Here is an 18,959-nt window from a genome sequence, read left to right as displayed (position 1 = left end):
AGACTGCAATACTGCGCAAGCGCGGAAGGCCGCTAGGCGGGGCGTGGGCCGCAGTCTCCAATGACGTGGACGGGGCGGGGTGACGTCCCGTGCTCCGGGGTCGGCCGGCGCGAGGGAGGAGGGGAGGAAGATGAGTCCGACGCCCTACCTCTCCCACTGACAGCTATCCCCAAAGCCTCTTCACGCCCCGATCACTGTGAACACGCCGATTGGATGTCTCTACGTATGTGCTGCGAGGCTGGGGAGAGATTCGTTCGCGTGAGCGGCCTGGGAATACTGAACCCGAAATCACCTCTCATTCCAGACTTTAAGTGGCCTTAGTATTGAGCGCCGCGCCCCGACGAGGCGGGGGCGGGGCCTGCGTCGTGACGTCATCTGGCAGCGTCCGAAGACGCGCGGGCTGCGTGGAGATGCTGGAATCGTTGTTGGCCTTCGGTGGCCTGGTGCTGCTTCGAGGTGAGATGCTGAGGCGCCCGGGGAGAGCCCGGCCTTGCGGGGCGCGGCGCAGTGTAGGGAAAAGGCCCTGGGTTACAGGCAGGGAAGAGGTCGCCATGGGCTTGTGAAATCAGAAATCTCCGGAACGAATTCATTCTTCCCTCGCTCTCCCCAGATTCCGTGGAGTGGGAGGGGCGCGGCCTCCTGAAAGCTCTTGTCAAGAAATCTGCGCTCAGGTGAGGCATCTCTCAGTGCCCCTCTTATCTGCCCTGGGGAGGGAGTCTGTACTTGACTCTTCATTCCCCATCATCTCTGTCTTAGTGGGGAGCAAGTCCATGTCCTGGGCTGTGAAGTGAGCGAGGAAGAATTTCGAGAAGGTTTTGAGTCCGTGGTCAACAGCCGGTAAGTACAACATGTCGGAAGGGATTTCATTAGGTGTGGTGCTAACGGACTTCCTCAGCAGTTTAAAAGAAAAAATACAACCTGGTATGTAGTAGTGACCTTGTACAGCCAGATCTAGTGGTAGGGAAACAAACGAGTCCACGCCACATATTTTGAACAAGCCCTTTGATTCACAGCTATTAACCCTAACCTTCAAGTCATTAGATGTTATCTCCAGCAAATTAGTAGAAGCTAATAATGGGTCTCCTCAGCTGGGTGACCTCCAAAATTATTGATTTGTGTGTGTGTGTGTGTGTGTACACGCATGTGTGTGCTAATACAGGTCTTCAAGCCTTTGAGCTCTTGCTTGGCTTTTTTCACTCAAGACTGGAACGCTACCACCTGAGCCACACTTGCATTTCTGGCTTTTTGTTGGTTAATTAGAGATGAATTACACAGATCCGTCTGCCTGGGCTGGCTTCAAACTGGAAGCCTCAGAGTTCAGCTTTCTGAGTAGCTGAAAATGCAGATATGAGCCATCATCACCCTGCTTAATCCGTGATATTCTCAAGTCAGCAAAGTGATTTTGCTGATAGGTTTGATTACTTGTAGCATTTTATAGGATGAGGTTTTTCCTTGGTAACAGTTTCTTATGGTCTTTGTCATTTGTATAGTCATCTTGGGGCCCCCACCCCCAAGGGTGCTCTAGTTAAAAACATTCTAGCCTTGTGAACTGTTCTGATATTTTATAACAAAATTGTCAGAAGCCTGCTTTTAGCAGGGAACAATTTAAGAGACTGCTTTTTTTTTTTTTTTCTTTTCCAGTCCTGGAGCTTGGACTCAGGGCCTGAGCACTCTCCCTGCCTTCTTTTTGCTCAAGGCTAGCCACTCTTGCCATTAGAGCCGCGGCGCCACTTCTGGCCATTTTATATATATATATATATATATATATATATGTTGTGCTGAGGAATCAAACCCAGGGCTTCATGCACACTAGGCAAGCACTCAAGGCCACATTCCCAGCTGAAACTACCTTTTATTCCCTGTGGTGATGCCTTACCACTAGGCCATATTCCCAGCCCCTGCTTTGCTTTGTTGTTGTTGTTTTTTTTGGTGGGGGGGCCAATCCTGGGGCTTGAACTCAGGATCTGGGCACTGTCCCTGAGCTTCTTTTGCTAAAGGCTAGCACTCTACCACTTGAGCCACAACACCACTTCTGGCTTTTCTGTGTATATGATACTGAACAATTGAACCTAGGGCTTCATGCATACTAGGCAAGGACTCAAGGCCACATTCCCAGCTGAAACTACCTTTTATTCCCTGTGGTGATTCCTATTAATTGAAAGAATGGATGTGAATCATGAAGAAGATGAAAATTAGTAAGAGCAAAGAAAAGGGAGGAATGGTGATTATTTGAGCAATCCTAAGTAGAGACCCTAGGAGTTGAGAGAATAATAGAAGTGAACTGGGTATGTGGCTCATGCATATAATCCTAGCTATTTAAGAGATATAATGAGGCAGAGGAGTTGCCTGTGGTTTGAGGTCAGCCTGGACATGAAACACCCATCTGGGAGAATGGCTTGATGCAAGTGGTACTCACCTGTTATCCCAGCCACAAAGGGAAGCATAAATAGGCTCTCCATCCAGAACTTCCCACGCATAAAGTAAGGCTGTATCTCAAAAATAACCTAGATAAAAAGGGGTTGGCACAGGGACTCAAATAGAGAGGGACTCGGACAGTAGAGTATCTGCTTAGCAAGCGCAAGGTACTAAATTGAAAACTCAGTACCACAAAGGTAAATGAATAAAGCCAGGCACGACTGTCTCACACCTGTAAACCTAGCTACTCAAGAGGCTGAGATCTAAGGATTGAAGTTCAAAGCCAGCCCTGGAAGAGAAGTCCATGAGTCTTGTTTCTTCAATTCATCACCAAAGAAGCCAGAAGTGTAGCTGTGGCTTAGTGGTAGAGCACTAACTTGAGCAAAAAAGTCCAGGGCCTGAATTCAAGCCCCAGCCCAGCACAAAACAAAGAATAAATAAATGGGAGACAGTAGTAGAGTCCAGCACTAGAAACCCTACTAGAGGGTACGGCTCTGTCTTTTGACTTATTTAGAATCTAATGGTACTTAATTCAGTCATAGATTGCAGACTTGAATCAACATTTTAACTGTAGGATACTGAGGGGTTGTCTTAAAAACACCAAGTATAGAACTGGGGAGGTGTGATAAGGGGTATCTGTTCATGGTAGGTGGAAGAGCTTCCTAATGTACCTAATAAAGAAGTTCTTTGGGGAGGGACTGTGGCTTAGTGGAGAGTGCTTTCCTAGCATGCACAAAGCCCCACATATAAAAAAAAGGCCAGAAGTGGTGCTGTGGCTCAAGTAGTAGCGTGCTAGCCTTGAGCACAGAGAGGCTCAGGGACAGTGCTCAGGCCCTGAGTTCAAGCCCTAGGACTGGCAAAAAAAGAAGTTCTTGACTTTAAAAGGTCTTATGGAGCATGAAAAGGAATTGAAATGTCATCCCAAAGGCAGTTGGGAAGAAAGCACTAACACTACCTGATAGAAGAAACAACAGTCCAGTAATTCCCATGTGGAGAGTGGATTGGAAGGAAGCAGCCTGGAGACTGGGAGTTAAGGTAGGAAGGCTACTGTGGTAATCCAGGTTCACTTATTGTGGATATAGTGGGCACAGATTTTAAACCAGGTCTTGTGTTAGGCACTGGAGGCAGAGTAGTGGATGAGTAGACTTATTTCCTACCCTAATGAATCTTAGAATACACTGCTAGAAGGTGACAGATGCCTTGCTTCATTCAGTGGCAGTTTAGAACAAATGCCAAAGGGCTTTACTGGTTAGATAGGTGACCTTGGGCAAGTAATAAAGCCAAGCCTAGGGCTTAGACTGTCAAACACTAAAGTCTGCTTGCTTCTAATCATTGGCTTCTCAGTAATTAATATTTAGAGTATTAGAGAAAATTGAGGAAACAAAGCTCCAAAGATCTGAGGAAGAAATTTAGAGGTTGAGGATAAAGGTAATAGTTTTCCTGTTTTCCCTTTGCAGGCTCATTTACCATGACCTCTTTAAAGACCCTCTCAATTGGTCAAAAACTGGGAAGGCCTATCCTGAGGGACCGTTGGGAGCCTTAAGAGCTATGTGCAGGACAGATTCTGGTTGTGTCACTATTGCTGTTGATTCACTCAGCTGGTTGTTGCTTCACCTTCCCTGCACCGAACTCTGCCAGACTCTGCATGTTCTGAGCTCTGGAAACTCCTGCTCTGGTGAGACCTCTTCCGTCCATATGTCTCCTACCAAACAGTGTCCCCTCTCCCCACCCTAAGAAGAATAATCAGAGATCTCCAGTCAGGCCTTCTGACTTCTCTCTAACCATTTGGGGGTGAGAGTTGTTTTTCATTGTTATTTGTTTTCTTTTGTGTGTGTGCGTGCCAGTCTTAAACTCAGGGCTGCCATCCCTGAATTTCTCTTGTTCATGGCTAGCACTCTTCCACTTCAGCCACAGCCCCACCTCCCACTTCTGGCCATTTTCTGTATATGTGGTGCTGAGGAATCGAACCCAGGGCCTCATGTATACGAGTCAAGCACTCTTGCCACTAGGCCATATTCCCAGCCCCTGGCTCTGGCTTCTTTTTGCTCAAGGCTAGCACTCTGCCACTTAAGCCACAGCGCCTCTTCTGGCCATTTTCTACATATGTGGTACTGGGGAATCGAACCCAGGGCTTCTTATATACGAGACAAGCACTTTTGCCACTAGGCCATATTCCCAGCCCCCAGCTTTTTTTTTTTTAATAGTTTATTAGAGATTAAGAGTCCCCAACCCCGTGTTTGGGTTGGGGGGGACGACTGGGAAGGGAGGGAAGGTGGGAGAATAGAATGAGGGGGTAACAAGTATGACAAAAAAAAAAAAAAAAGTACTCATTACCTTACAGTTGTAACTAACCCAAAAGTTCCCAACCACATTCCTCGGATCTCATCCTCCTGAATAGCTGAGATTACAGGCATGAGCAATCTGCACCCAACTGTTAGGCTTTTTTTTTTTTTTTTTAGTTACAGTTTTTTTGTTGTTGTTGCTTTTTAATTTTGAAGCAGGATCTTGCTGTGTAATTCAGGCTGAATTAAGACCAGGGAGTCACTCCCTCCCCAGTGCTCTAACTAGAAGCATCCAGCTTATGAGGGGATTTGGGGCAGCTGTTTTGCTTTTCTTTTTTTTTGAGATAAGGTTCCAATGCATAGCTCCTGGTGGCCTTGAACTCAGGGTTTTACTGGTTCCACCTCCCTAGTGCTGGTATTACTAATATGTGCTACCACACCATGCTTTCGAAGCATTTTTAAACTCTTTTAGTCATTCAGTAAATATTAAATACAATGTATCAGGCCCATTTTAGATAATGAAAAAGTGAAGGTTAATTTGTACTCTTCTCAGAGCTCAAAGTCTCAAAAGGGACACAGAGAAGTAAACAGGTAGTTACAAGATAATCTGATAGGGCTGTCATGACTTAGGGACTGTGATGATAAAGGGATGTGTACCGGGCACCTGAAGAAAGGAATTATCCTGAATATCCTGAAGAACAAGAGATCAGCCAGGCAGATTGGGCCCTAGCCCTGAAGGGCACGGTGATACTAACATACACTTTGGGTCAAACACACCCAGCTATATATTGAAGTACTTGATTTCTCAGTGCTTCAATTTTCCCTGTAAAGTCTATAAAGCAGGGTTGAGGGTTGGCATGAGTATAATCCTCACCTTTAGGAAGCAGAGGCAGCAGTGGGACATGTGATAGATAGCATTAGAATTAAACCCCTTGAAAGTGCTACATGATATGAGCTGACTTTGTAAGGATTAAAATGTTAGTGTTTAGGGAGATGATGGCCCACTTCTGTAATCATAGCTACTCAGGTGGCTGAGATCTGAGGATCTATGGCTGTTCAAGGCCAAGGCCAGCCCAGCCGGAGGCCAAAGAGGACAAGAACCGAGTGAGAGTCTTATCTCCAATTAACGACCAGACCAGAAAACCGGAGTAATGCTGTGGCTCAAGTGGTAGAGCACTAGCCTTGAGCTGAAGAGCTCAGGGACAGCAGCCAGGCCCCACGACAGACAAAACAAAAAAGTATTAGTGTTTAGTACTTGACACTATTAATGATTCCAAAAGGAGAGGAAGGACTGGGAGTATAGCTTAGTGGTAGAGTGCTTGCCTAGCATGCATGAGGCCCTGGGTTCAATTCCCCAGTACCACGTAAACAAATGATAATAAAATAAATTTTTAAAAAGATCAATCAACCAAAAGGAGAGAAAGAGAGATAGACTGAGATCTTGTTATATATTCCAAAAGCTTTAGGTAGTTCATTAAGAGATGAGATTGGACTGGGACACCAGTAGCACACACTTGTAATCCTAGCTACTCAGAAGACTGAGCTATGAGGATCATAGTTTGAAGCTACCCTGGGCAGGAAAGCCCATGAGATTCTTCTTTTTTATTTTTTATTTTATTTTATTTTATTTTTTATTTTTTTTTTTTGGCCAGCCCTGGGGCTTGGACTCAGGGCCTGAGCACTGTCCCTGGCTTCTTTTTTTGCTCAAGGCTAGCACTCTGCCACTTGAGCCACAGTGCCACTTCTGGCCATTTTCTGTATATGTGGTGCTGGGGAATCGAACCCAGGGCCTCATGTATGCCACTAGGCCATATCCCCAGCCCGAGATTCTTCTTTTTTAATTTATTTATTATCAAATAAATGTACCGAGGGGTTACAGATTCAGACATAAGGCAATAAGTATATTTCTTGTTACCTCTTCCCTCATTTTTCTCCCACCTTCCCTCCTCCCTCCATGAGACTTTTATTTTTATTTTTATTTTTTTTTGGCTAGTCCTGGGCCTTGGACTCAGGACCTGAGCACTGTCCCTGGCTTCTTCCCGCTCAAGGCTAGCACTCTGCCACCTGAGCCACAGCGCCCCTTCTGGCCGTTTTCCATATATGTAGTGCTGGGGAATTGAACCAAGAGCTTCATGTGTAGGAGGCAAGCACTCTTGCCACTAGGCCATATTCCCAGCCCATCCATGAGACTCTTATCTCCAGTTAGCCACCATAAGCCAACTGGAGTTATGACTCAAGTGGTAGATTGCTATCCTTGAGCAGAAAAAGCAAAGGTACAGTGCCTAGGCCTTAAGTTCTAGCACGCGCACGCATGCACACACAAAATGAGGCTGGAGAGTTAATGGATGCCAGTGATGAAAGTATTCATTTTGTGCTGAAAAGTCAGAGTGTTGCCCTGGTTAAATTGCGCTGGACTAAGAAACACCCCAGCCAGGCGCTAGTGGCACATGCCTGCAATCCTAGCAATTCAGGAGGCTGAGATCTGAGGATCATGTTTCAAAACCAGCCCGGGCATGAAAGTCCTTGATACTTATCTCCCGTTAACCACCAGAAAACCAGAAGTAGTGCTGTGGCTCAAGTGGTAGAGCCCTAACCTTGAGCTGAAGAGATCAGGGACAGCACCCAGGTTCAGAGTTCAAGCCCCATGACCACCAAAGAAAAAAAAAGTGTGGGCTCCAAAGTAGTACTGTGGTTCAAAAGTGCTGGCTTTGAGCAAATCAGCTCAGAGACAGCACCAGGCCCTGAGCTTGAGCCCCATGACTGACCAAAAAAATAAATTAAGTAATGCAAACATTAGCAGGCACAGGTGGCTCATGCCTATAATCCTAGTTAATCAGAAGACCGAGATCTGAGGATTGCAGTTCTAGGCCACCCAGGGCAGGAAAGTTGGTGAGACTCTTAGCACCAATTAATCACAGAAAAAGCTGGAAGTGGTGCTGTTGCTTAAGTGCTAGAGTACTAGCTCGAAGACAGTGCCCAGACCCAGAGTTCAAGCACCAGGACACACACACACACACACACACACACACACACACACACACACACACACACACACTTCCAAAAGGGGCAGGGCATTAAGATTACCAAGGAAAGCTGGGGTTGTGGCAGAGTTGTGATAGGATGTTCATCTCCTTCCTTTTCTTCCCTACTTCAAGGCCTACCCTGAATGCTCCCCACTGTCGATGACATGCCCTACTTTTTTTGTCCCTTTCCAGGTGTTAGGCCCCCATTGCGTGTGCTGGGCCTGCTGCATGAAGAGCTTCATGGGCCAGGCCCCTTGGGAGCACTAAGCAGCCTTGCTCAAACAGAGATGACCATAGATGGTAAAATGGGCCAGGCTTCAGTCTACATCCTCTATCGAAGACCCCAACAGCGCCCTGTCTACCAGGTCAGCTTACCAGAGGCAACAGGGAAGACTAGTGATTTTGGTCAGAGAAAGAGTTATCATGCCTGAGCTGCAGGAAAAACCATCGTTTCTAAAGAAGACACTTAAAGGGGCTGGGGATATGGCCTAGTGGCAAGAGTGCTCGCCTCATATACATGAGGCCCTGGGTTCAATTCCCCAGCACCACATATACAGAAAATGGCCAGAAGTGGTGCTGTGGCTCAAGTGGCAGAGTGCTAGCCTTGAGCGGGTAGAAGCCAGGGATGGTGCTCAGGCTCTGAGTCCAAGGCCCAGGACTGGCCAAAAGAAGAAAAAGGGAAAAAAAAAAAAGGTGTCATGATGGAAAGCGCCATGAAAACACTGATGGCTTGAGTACTTCTCCATGTTTTATTCTTACAATGCATGAGATAGAACCCAGGAGTGTGCTGAGTATATACTCTACACCTGAGCTGTGTCCTCAGCCCCTTGTTTTCTACCATTTACCTCCTTTAATCTTCACTGTGAGTACTTTATATCCCCATTTTGCAGACTGAGAAGCAAGTCCATGGAAATTTAAATTTAAGCTACTTGGCCAAAGTAGTAAATGAGAAGTGGCATAGCCAGCATTTGAACTGAGGATTGGTTTTTTGTTGTTTTTTGTCAGTAACAGGACTTGAACTTGGCCTGGGCACTGTCCCTGAGCTCTTCAGCTCAACTTCAACACTCTACCACTTGAGCCACAGCACCACTTCCAGTTTTCTGGTGGTTAATTGGAGATGAGTCTCACAGTGGCTGGGAATATGACCTAGTAGTAAAGTGCTCGCCTCATATACATGAAGCCCTGGGTTCAATTCCTCAGCACCACATATATAGAAAAAGCCAGAAGTGCCGCTGTGGCTCATGCTAGCCTTGATCAAAAAGAAGCATGGGAGAGTGCTCAGGCTCTTAGTCCAAGCCCCAGGAATGGCAAAAAAACAAAACAAAACAAAAAAACCCAGGATTATTGGAAAAAGGAGGTATGAGGTCCTGAAATGTTAAAACAAAAAACTTTTTTCTTTCTTCTTTATAGTCTCAGCGGTTCTCCATCCTTCCTGACTTCAGCCTGGATCTACAAGAGGGGCCTGTAGGGTCCCAGCAGCAGCCGAGTGCCCACATACCTCTGGTATTTAAGTATCTTAAGTTTGGCTGGGTATCAGTGACTCACATTGATCAGTGGTTCTCAGGAGGCCAAGATCTAAGGATTGTGGTTCAAAGCTAGCCCAATTAGGAAAATCTGTGAGACTCATCTCTCCATTTACCCACCAAGTGAAGCTGTGCTCAAGTAGTTGAACCACTAGCCTTGAGCAAAACGGAAGGAAAAAAGTTTGGAGGCTAGATCAGGGAAGTGGTGCTTAGGGTGTGGTAAAAGGAAAGGGAAATACAAGCTGCAGAGGGTTGGGGGTTGAGGCCAGGGACTTCATTGATGTGGCTGAGTGGAAGTATATTTTTGTACCTACAGGTGGATCCCACAACTCACTTGACTTTTAACCTTCACCTGTCCAAGAAAGAAAGAGAAGCCAAAAATAACCTGACTCTGCCTTTCCAATTCAGCTCTGAAAAGTAAGATTGGAACCTAAGCACCTGGGTTCCTGGGTAGAGCTCAGCATCTGGGTCACAGAGAGATAGGGTGTTGACAGGTTATTGATTAACCTTTCATGACTTTATAGGGGCTGAAGTCCACCTTGCCGTTGGGAGTGGTAGTGGCTCTCTATTCACATATACTTCCCACAATGGTGGAAGATTTTGTCTTCTCTTCATTAGAGCTTTGGATTTCACCAGTGGTCCTCCTCCATAATAGTCTGGGCCTTGGCTAGTCTAAGCCAAGCTAGACTGTGGAAAGGTGGCTGTTCCTCCACAGCAGTGCTAGGACAGGAAGCCACAGCGGTGTGGCAAAGGCTGGTTTAGTGGCTGTCCTTGTGTGTGGATGGGTGAGGCAAGGATGCCAAATCCTTGCCCTCAAGCTGCTAAGAATGTAAATTTTGTTATAAGAGTACTATCCCAGAACAAAATGGTCCTAGAAAATTTGAGCTCTAACCAGACATAAAGGTCAAAGAAAGGGACTTGGACCAGGAAAATGGTACAGGGGCCTAGGATGGTTGCCTGAGTCACGAGGAAAAGTAAATTAACAGCTGACTCCTGTCACTCATCCTCCTCAGCATCAATTCTTTCCTCCTCAGGCAGCAGGCCTTGCTTCGATCTGGACCAGGTCAGTCTGCCAGCCGTATCTTCTATGAGCCAGATGTTTATGATGATCTGGACCAAGAAGACCCAGATGATGACCTCGATATTTGACTGGCCAGATTTGACTAGACTTAATAAGAAGAAAAACTGGACTTAAAAGCGCCCTGTATTTGAATTGATCTTACCCTGTCCCTGCCTCACATTTTTTGTGTAGGCCCTGCCATGGGCTGAGTGGCAGCATGTGATCAGGGAAGCCTACTGTAAGGCAAGCGGAGAACCTTCCATCGAAATAAATATCTATATCTTTTTATTTTTTAAGGCAGCTCTCTGGTAGCTAAACCAGTGGTAGGGGTGGGGATGTACACCTAAACAATGAAAAAGAAACGGACTGGATGGCTTGGCACCATCCATGCCCTGTAGATTCACTGAAGTAGGCACACTTATGTGGAAAGAAAGCAAGAGGCATAGCAAGAAAAAAACCCATTTTCCAAAATGTAGTTTTTATTACTATACAAAAAGCACATGTTCCCTCTTTTTTATCCCTCCCCCCACCCCCTCTCCAGAGAACTGTACATGGTGTGCAGGGATGGCGAGACGGGAGGTTCTATCCCACACCTTGCTCACAGACAGGCTGAGTCCTCTGCCCCAGGGTTTTGAAGCATCTGGGCACCCCCAGTCCGTCTGACTGGGGCATAAGGGTGCTGGGTTACACATACTCTTTGGCAGAGTTGGACTTGGGGTAGGAATGGGGTGCCCGATACACAGCTTTGCTTTCACTCCCAGGACAGGAGCAAGACAGCAGCGCACCTCCCAGGAGGACCAGGGCAGACCCTGCCCAACCAATAAAGATGGCGGAACCAAACTCATATCTGTGGAGAGAAGGGGTTGGAGTCAGAGTCCTGGCCTGTCTGCCTTGTTTCATTTCCCAGGACTTCAGATCTGTCTTAAGAGGCAGGGCTCCCAAACTTACTTAACATTCATGGGGGTCAAGGGGTTATAGAAGTCGGTGACAATCTGATGGCCGTACCAGGAGCATGCGATCAAGGAGGCAAGACCTGGAGAGAGAGGATTCTGATACTCCCAGTGCACAAACCACCACCTTACCCACCCTCAGGCCCACCTTGGACCTGTGGCTCACCAGCCACAATGAAAACGATGCCTCCAGACATGGCTATCCGGGCCTTCTTCACTTTGTCGTCTCCCCCACAACGCGTGCACTTCATGCCCATCGTGGCCACAAACATGGCCAGGAAACCCAGCACCAGGGATACCACCATGAGAGCGCGGGTGGCCTGTATGGCCGCTGTGGAGGAGAAAGAGCCTCGTCATTGCTGGAAATGCAGGGAGGCCCCAGCCTTCCAGCTGCATCCCGCTAAGCTCTGAGGCTGTGTCTGGGGGTGCAGGGTTCTCCTACCGATCTAAAACACCCTTAGGCCAAAGCCTGGCTGGAGCTTTCCCTCGCCCCACCCTGTGCCTCGGGCCTTCCCGCTCCCGCCGGCCCCGCCCTCTGCCCCAGAACCCGCCCGGGGCGCCGGGGTTTCGATGAAACCGCGCTGGGCCGGGGGAAGGGGGAAGGGGGCCGTGGGAAAAGACTACCAGCGCCAGGGCCCAGCCGCTGTGGCCTCTGCTAGTCCCTGCTCCGACCCCGCTATCAAAGCCACCGGGTTTGTGGCTTCGGCTAATCGGGCCGATAAGATTAGAGGTCGCCGGTGGCGGCCGTCGTCTAACAAAACAGCACGGATCCCGCGGCCCCGACCGCGCCCTTCTGTCCAAGACACAACTGACCACGACGATCCGGGGTGCAGAGGGGGTGCGCGCACCTCGGCCTGGACTCCCCCAAACGAGGGGGCGGGCCCGCGGGCGGCCCAGGCGCAGACTCCCGCAAGGCCGCCAGGATCGAGGCCCGAACGAGGGGGGGCCTCCGTGTGTTCGCTTCCTCCAGCTCCGGGGCAACCCCGGGGTGCCTGGCCCCACCCCCCCACCCCACCCCCGCCCGGGCACGTCCGCCCCGTCGGCCCGCAGCCTTACCCGGCAGGGCGAGCACCGAATCGTACATCTTGCAGCTCATCATGCCGGTGCTCTGCGTGACGCAGTCCATCCACAGCCCCTTGTACACGGCCTGGGCGGTGATGATGTTGTCGCCCGCGTACGAGCTCATCTGCCACTGCGGGATGGCGGTGCACGCCACCAGGCCCACCCAGCCCAGCATGGCCATGGAAAAGCCCAGCAACTGCAGGCCCGAGTTAGCCATTTCCGCTCTCCAAAATGGAACCCGGGAAGGGCGACCCTACAAGTCAGAATCGAAAAGGGCAGCCCCACCGAAGACGACCCGAGTGGAAAAGGGAAAGTCTGTGGCTGGTGACTGCAAATCTTGTCACCTCAAGTAGAAGAAATCCACCCCCTGCAGCCCAGGGAACTGGCTGCACTCGAAGGACAGGTTCCAGACAAAAGCAGTGCCCCAAGGCCAGGCAGTTCCCTCCGGCGCTCTCACGACCCTACCCCCCAAAAATGGAGAGGCCGTCTGGGCACGATCCTCGGGGTGTATCTGGGCCTTGCGGCCCCAGGCTGTGGCGGGCAGGCGGGAGCCGTGGAGAGTCCGGAGAGCGGGCGGACAGGTGCGGCGCACCTGAGTATAAGTAGGGCGCCGAGAGCGCGCGAGGGGGAGGCGGGGCCGGAGGGGCAGCCGAGGGTGACCTGACGTCACGAAGGGACACTCACCTGAACCGGAAGTCCTGGCCCCTACCCCCCTTCGAGCCCAGGTGAAGAGGAAGAAACCTGAGCACCAGGGTCACGCCCCTTCACTGGCTGGGCTTTAACGGCGGGAGTGGGAGAGGCCGTGGCTTCTCGGAAATCCATCCAAACTGGGTAGCCCTCTGGCACCAGGGTGGCCCTTCCTACAGGAGTGCCTGGGACGCAGCAGAGCCCGTGCTGGGGGATGCTTCTGGAAAGACTGAGCGCCACCCTTTCCCCTCTTGTTTCTGCTTCAGTGCACTTCCTTTTCTTCTCTTTTCCTAAACTGGCCTTTTCCACCTTCAGAGACCCTGGCCAGTCCCAGAGAATCAACCTCCCTGCACCTGCCTTGAAGTTTCTGCTCCCAGAGACAACACCCAGCACCCCTCTCTTTTACCACTGAGGCCCTCCTGCAAAGCCCTCCACAGGCAGCCGCTTGAGCTTGGCTCCAGGCACCTGTGGCTTCCTGGTCCCCCATTCCTACCCATGACAGAATCGAATGTTATGAGCCTGTCACTGTCCTCTTCAGCATCAAGGTTTCTCCTAATATAAGGAAGGAACCACTGAGGACAGCCAGCAGAGGGTGGGGAGTAGGGTAAGGCCTAGGTCAGAATCTCTGACACACCCAACATTTGCCTTCCTAGGGAGTGTTCTCCACTTTCTCCACCCACCTCCTCTCCAGACACACACTCATCTGAGCCTAAGCCTGTCTAGTTGTTTACACTTTCCTACCATCCTTGTGCACATATCCTTACCACCTGTCCTTCTTGATCTCCCCAGTACCCCATACTTCCTCTCAACATTTCTTCCAAGTTTCCCATTCCTCTTTTTGATCATTTTCCCCTTCCTGCCTTTTCTACTTGGTAGCATCCTGTTTCACTCTCCCTTTTACTCTAGTACCCTTTCTCCAGCCACATGGAGCCTAGCAACACAATCATTCTTTTATTGTGTGCTGGTATGGGGCTTGAAATCAGGGCCTTGGGCACTGTCTCTTAGCTTTTTCCTCTATAGGAAACTCTACCTCTTCTGGAACTCTACCAGGTGAGCTACAGCTCCACTACTGGCCTTTTGGAGTGTGTGTGTGTGTGTGTGTGTGTGTGTGTGTGTGTGTGTGTTTTGAAGATAAGACTCATACACTTTCCTGTCAAGCCTGGCTTTGAACTACTATGCTCAGATTTCAGCATCTCCTGAGTAGGTAGGTTTATAGGTGTGAGCCACCAGGATCTGGCTTTCATCTATTTTTTTTATTTTTTTTTTTACCTCAGTTGCCTCACATATATCTCATTTGTGTTCTTCCTTTTCGATCTTTTTTGTTGTTGTTTTGGTAACTTTTTTTTTTGGTCATTCATGGGGCTTGAACTCTGGGCCTAGGCGCTGTCCCTGATCTCTTCAGCTCAAGGCTAGTGCTTTACCACTTGAGCCACAGCTCCACTTCTGGTTTTCTGGTGGTTAATTACAGAAAAAGTGTTATGGACTTTGCTGCCCAGGCTGGCTTTGAACCTCGATCCTCAGATCTCAGACTCCTGAGTAGCTAGGATTACAGGCGTGCGCCACCAGCCCCTGGCTGTTTTGGTAACTCAATCTAATCTATTAAAGATGTTCAACTGGTTTAAGTTGTCTTACATAAAATGTATGTCTTCGTGAACTTCGTTATTCATGTATATGGATGTACTTTTAGACTCGCAGAAACCTTTTGTTTTGTTTTGCCAGTATCAGCAGGATCTCCATCCTTAGCTTGCTTGCTCATGGCTGATTCTGTGCCACTTGAGCCAGGCCATTGCTACTTGGAGTCTCTCAGACTTTCCTGCCCAGCCGGGCTTAAACCCACAGTCCTCTGGATCTCAACTTCCTGAGTAGCTAGAATTACAGGTGTAAACCACCAGGCTGGGGAGGTTTTTTTTAAAGGTGCCCTCCAGGTTGAGTGTGGTGGAACACACCTGTAATCCCAAGCTGAGTCTAGAGGATCAATAGTTTGAGTTTGGCCTGACATCGTGCTCATGCCTGAAATCCTAGCTACTTAGAAGACTGAGATCTGAAGATCTTGATTCAAAGTCAGCCCTAACAGCCAAATCTAAGAGACTCATCTCCAATTAACCAGCAAAAAGCTGAAAGTGGAGGTATGGCTCAAGGAGGAGTACAACCCTGGAACCAAAAAAACCCAAGGGCATTCAAGCCTTAAGAGGGTAGGAAAGTATTAACAAATAGGCTGACTCAGAAGAGTGTGTGGTTGGAGGGGAGGAGGGAGTGCATAATTGCATAAATAAAGAAAGTTTGAGTTTAGCCTGGGGTATAGCAAGACCTGGGGCAAGGGGCGAGTCTTTCCAGCTCTGAATCCACTTTCTCTTTATTTAAGTCTATTCAGCCTAGAGTGGTGGTCTGTGCCTTTGATCCCAGCTATTCTGGAAGCAGAGGCAGGACGACTAAGAGTTCAAGGCCAACCCAGGCAAAGTTATGTTTATATTCTATCTCAAAAACAAAATACAAACAAGAGAGCTGGGACTGTGACTCTTGATTCAAGCCCACATGCCTCGCAAACACAAGGCCCTGGGTGTACCACTCTACAAGCTCTCTGGAACTGCCCCCCAAACTGTTCTCCCTGCTTCCACCCTTGTCCTAAAATCTGTTTCTTACCGTGATCTCTTTAATATATAAATGGAGCTCTTATCCTTTCTTTTGAAAATCATTAAGTGGCACTTTCGTTTTTTTAGTACTAGGGCTGGAACTAGAGCCTCACATGAGCATTCAACTACTAAGCTACAGCCTCAGCTCTCCCCTCCCCCCCTGCGACTCGTGTTCCTGAGAAAAACATGAGTCCTGTCTCCCTGTCTCTGTATCTCCATCACATTGTCCTTCTCTGTCCTGGAAACTGTTACGGGGAGCGGGGGGGGGGGGGGGGGGGCAGGGGAGATTCCAAGTCCTCCCAAGAGTCCACCACTCAGTCTCAAGCAAAAAGATGGGCTTATTGGAGAAGCAAAAAGCAAACTTCCCAGCCAGGGACATAGCACAGACTGGGGAGCTGAAACTACGCCCCCCCAAAAGTGGGCCACTGTGTCCCTGAGCAGTCCTCAAATTGGGGTTTATAAAGGTAAAAGCGTAGGGCTGGGGATATGGCCTAGTGGCAAGAGTGCTTACCTCATATACATGAAGCCCTGGGTTCGATTCCCCAGTACCACCTATATAGAGAAAACGGCCAGAAGTGGCGCTGTGGCTCAAGAGGCAGAGTGCTAGCCTTGAGCAAAAAGAAGCCAGGGACAGTGCTCAGGCCCTGAGTCCAAGCCCCAGAATTGGAAAAAAAAAAAAAAAAAAGGGTAAAAGCTGTAGCACAGATGTAGGGGCTTGACGCAGGAGGTAGGGCAAGTAACAAACAAACAAGCATGGCACAGATGTAGGAGGTTGATGCAGGGGGTAGAGCAAGCAACAAACAAGCCATTTACAGAAGCAGAATTTTAGGGTCAGGTTGATCTAATCTACTGCCCCCAACATTTCCTACCATGTTTCCCTAATCAAGATGGAATCAGCTCTGTTCCCTACAACAGAAACATGCTGCACACATTCTGTCCCTGCTAAGCACCTCTCTACTCGGTTCTCTATGCCTGAATACTCTTGGCCATCTCCCCACCTCCCATAACTGAGTCACCTTCAGCTCTCAGCTCGTGTCACTTCTAGAAAGCCTGTCCTAACTACCCCACCCCAGACTGAGTCAGATCGTCCACCAATGCTCTCAGGGCTATCTGGACTTTTCTTTCAAAGTCCTCTGTTAGTCTGAAACAATTTATTTTGTGCACATATTGATTCAATGTCAATTTCTCCGTTGTACTATAAGTTCCCAAAGGTTTGAGATGTACCTGGATTTTATTACCAATGGAAATTTGACATTGAGAGAGAGAGAGAGAGAGAGAGAGAGAGGAGAATGAAGGAAGGAAGAAAGAATTGCAAATAACTAATATTTTTGCCTACTGTTCAACAAATAATTTCTGAGAGGTCATAATGGACCAGCACTATATTTAACCCTAGGCATATAAAGAATGAGAAAAACAGATAAGGATTCTATGCTTCTGTGACTGATTTTCTAAAAGGAGGAAGTAGGCAATGCAGACAATAAAATGATGCATGCTTCAAAGGCAATGCAACAGGGTACTCAGTGAGATTGGATCTAACCCCAACTGAAATCAGGAAGAGTTTCTATTCAAGGAAATGACTTAATGAGTCAGACATGAGTGAACCAGTTACAGCCAGAGAGAACTGTAAGAGCAAAGGCCCTGTGTTGATTGCCTGTTTAAGATTTGTAGTCATTGTCGGGTGCAGATGGTTTATACCCATAATTCTGGCTACTCAGGAGGCTGAGACCTGAGGATTGCAGTTTGAAGCCGGCTCAGGCAGGAAAGTCCATCCATGAGACTTTTACCTCTAATTAACCACTCGAAAAACAGAATTGGCGCTGTGGCTCAAGTGATAGAGTGTTAGCCTTGAGCACAAAGAGACTCAGGGCCAGTGCCCAGGCTCTGAGTTCAAGCCCTACAGCCAAAAAAAAATAAAAAAAGCACTTGGTTACAAACTGCAGCACTGTGTATGTGTACATAGTCACGCTTGTGTACACACACAAAGATAGGAACATCAAAGGAACAGTAGATTTGGATGGATAAAGGATAGAGACAGCCTCTCTCAACTCCAGATTTTAAAGTATGTGAAACAAAATCCACAAACAAGGCTGTATAAAACAGGGCTGCCAGGGAAACAGGCGCATCTGGCAGCCAGGTGTCAGTGTTGTCTAGGGAAGGGACCATTCAGAGCAGACGGGGCAGTGTCCAGAGGTCACTTTGAAAGAATTAAAATCATGTCTGGTTAGAAGATAGGCTCAGATTAGGGAGCACTTAACACTGTATGGGGATGACAATTGTTTTTTTTTTTTTTTTTTTTTTGTCTTTTCTTTTCTTTTTTTTTTTTTTTTGCCAGTCTTGGGGCTTGGACTCAAGGCCCGAGCACTGTCCCTGGCTTCTTTTTGCTCAAGGCAAGCACTCTGCCACTTGAGCCACCGTGCCACTTCCGGCTTTTTCTGTTTATATGGTGCTGAGGAATCAAACCCAGGCCTTCATGCATGCAAGGCGAGCACTCTACCGCTAAGCTATATTCCCATCCCCTGTCTTTTCTTTTTTGATACTGGAGATTGAACCCAAGATGTTGCAGTTGAAGTGTTTTGTCAATGAGCTACATTCCAGCCCAACAATTGAGATTTTGAATTAAACCATCTGTATAGGAACCCAACCAACTTATTTCCTGCCCTTCCTTCCTTCCTTCCTTCCTTCCTTCCTTCCTTCCTTCCTTCCTTCCTTCCTTCCTTCCTTCCTTCCTTCCTTCCTGTAGTGGCACTGGAGCTTGAACTCACGGCCTGGGCCCTGTCCCCTAGCTTTTTCACTCAATGCTGGAGCTCTACCACTCAAACCACAGTTCCACTTCCAGTTTTTTTGGTGTTTAATTAAATGTAAAAGTCTTATGAACTTTCCTGCCAAGGCTGGCTTTGAACTGAGATTGCCCACAGATCACTATCTCCTGTAATTTCTTTTTATTTATTTGCCAGACTTGGGGCTTGAAATCAGGGCCTGAGCACTGGCCCTGGATTCTTTTTTTTTTTTTTTTTTTGACCAGGGAGGAGGCAGCAGAATTTATTGGAAAGTCTAGAATCGGAGAGGCCAGCCAGGCTTTTTTCACAGACCCCAAACTCTAAGGGAGTTTGCTGGTGACTCTGAACCCAACAAGATGAGCGTCAAGCTCTTTTTATTTATTTATTTATTTATTTATTTATTTATTTATTTATTGGACAAATTTTTTTACAAGGTGTTGTGCAAAGAGGGTGCAGTTAAATAGTAGGGCAGTGTGTACATTTCTTATGATATCTTACGACCTGTTTTTCTATCCCTTGTCTAGGTCAGGTTGACATATATGCAATATAC

At 48.0% G+C, this 18,959-nt stretch overlaps 2 protein-coding genes across 2 annotated transcripts; one reads left to right on the top strand and one right to left on the bottom strand.

The window, feature by feature from the left end:
* The first annotated feature begins 103 nt into the window (after positions 1-103).
* Positions 104-10,575, top strand: Elp5 (elongator acetyltransferase complex subunit 5). The gene is made up of 9 exons (XM_048365208.1): positions 104-223; positions 305-456; positions 611-671; positions 757-837; positions 3,873-4,090; positions 7,913-8,085; positions 9,131-9,223; positions 9,560-9,660; positions 10,278-10,575. The coding sequence occupies exons 2-9, from the start codon at positions 411-413 to the stop codon at positions 10,390-10,392; spliced, it is 888 nt and encodes a 295-aa protein (XP_048221165.1). The 5' UTR covers positions 104-223; positions 305-410; the 3' UTR covers positions 10,393-10,575.
* Positions 10,576-10,756: 181 nt separating this feature from the next.
* Positions 10,757-12,654, bottom strand: Cldn7 (claudin 7). The gene is made up of 4 exons (XM_048365211.1): positions 12,310-12,654; positions 11,420-11,584; positions 11,252-11,336; positions 10,757-11,150 (listed from the first exon to the last, which is right to left on the bottom strand). Exons 1-4 carry the CDS (start codon positions 12,530-12,532, stop codon positions 10,988-10,990), a joined length of 636 nt encoding a protein of 211 aa, XP_048221168.1. The 5' UTR covers positions 12,533-12,654; the 3' UTR covers positions 10,757-10,987.
* Positions 12,655-18,959: the final 6,305 nt, after the last annotated feature.

The sequence above is a fragment of the Perognathus longimembris genome, chromosome 17 (assembly GCF_023159225.1).
Source record: "Perognathus longimembris pacificus isolate PPM17 chromosome 17, ASM2315922v1, whole genome shotgun sequence".
Lineage (NCBI taxonomy): Eukaryota > Metazoa > Chordata > Mammalia > Rodentia > Heteromyidae > Perognathus > Perognathus longimembris.
The sequence above is the reverse complement of the archived record's forward strand: the minus strand, read 5'-3'. Positions and strand labels throughout refer to the sequence as shown.

Coding starts and splice junctions, on each gene's coding strand:
- Elp5 (XM_048365208.1), top strand. CDS start 411: ATGCTGGAATCGTTGTTGGCCTTCGGTGGCCTGGTGCTGCTTCGAG. Junction 457..610: donor TGGCCTGGTGCTGCTTCGAG/GTGAGATGCTGA, acceptor CGCTCTCCCCAG/ATTCCGTGGAGTGGGAGGGG. Junction 9,224..9,559: donor CGAGTGCCCACATACCTCTG/GTATTTAAGTAT, acceptor TTGTACCTACAG/GTGGATCCCACAACTCACTT.
- Cldn7 (XM_048365211.1), bottom strand. CDS start 12,532: ATGGCTAACTCGGGCCTGCAGTTGCTGGGCTTTTCCATGGCCATGCTG. Junction 11,585..12,309: donor TTCGGTGCTCGCCCTGCCGG/GTAAGGCTGCGG, acceptor TCTCCTCCACAG/CGGCCATACAGGCCACCCGC. Junction 11,151..11,251: donor TTGACCCCCATGAATGTTAA/GTAAGTTTGGGA, acceptor TTCTCTCCACAG/ATATGAGTTTGGTTCCGCCA.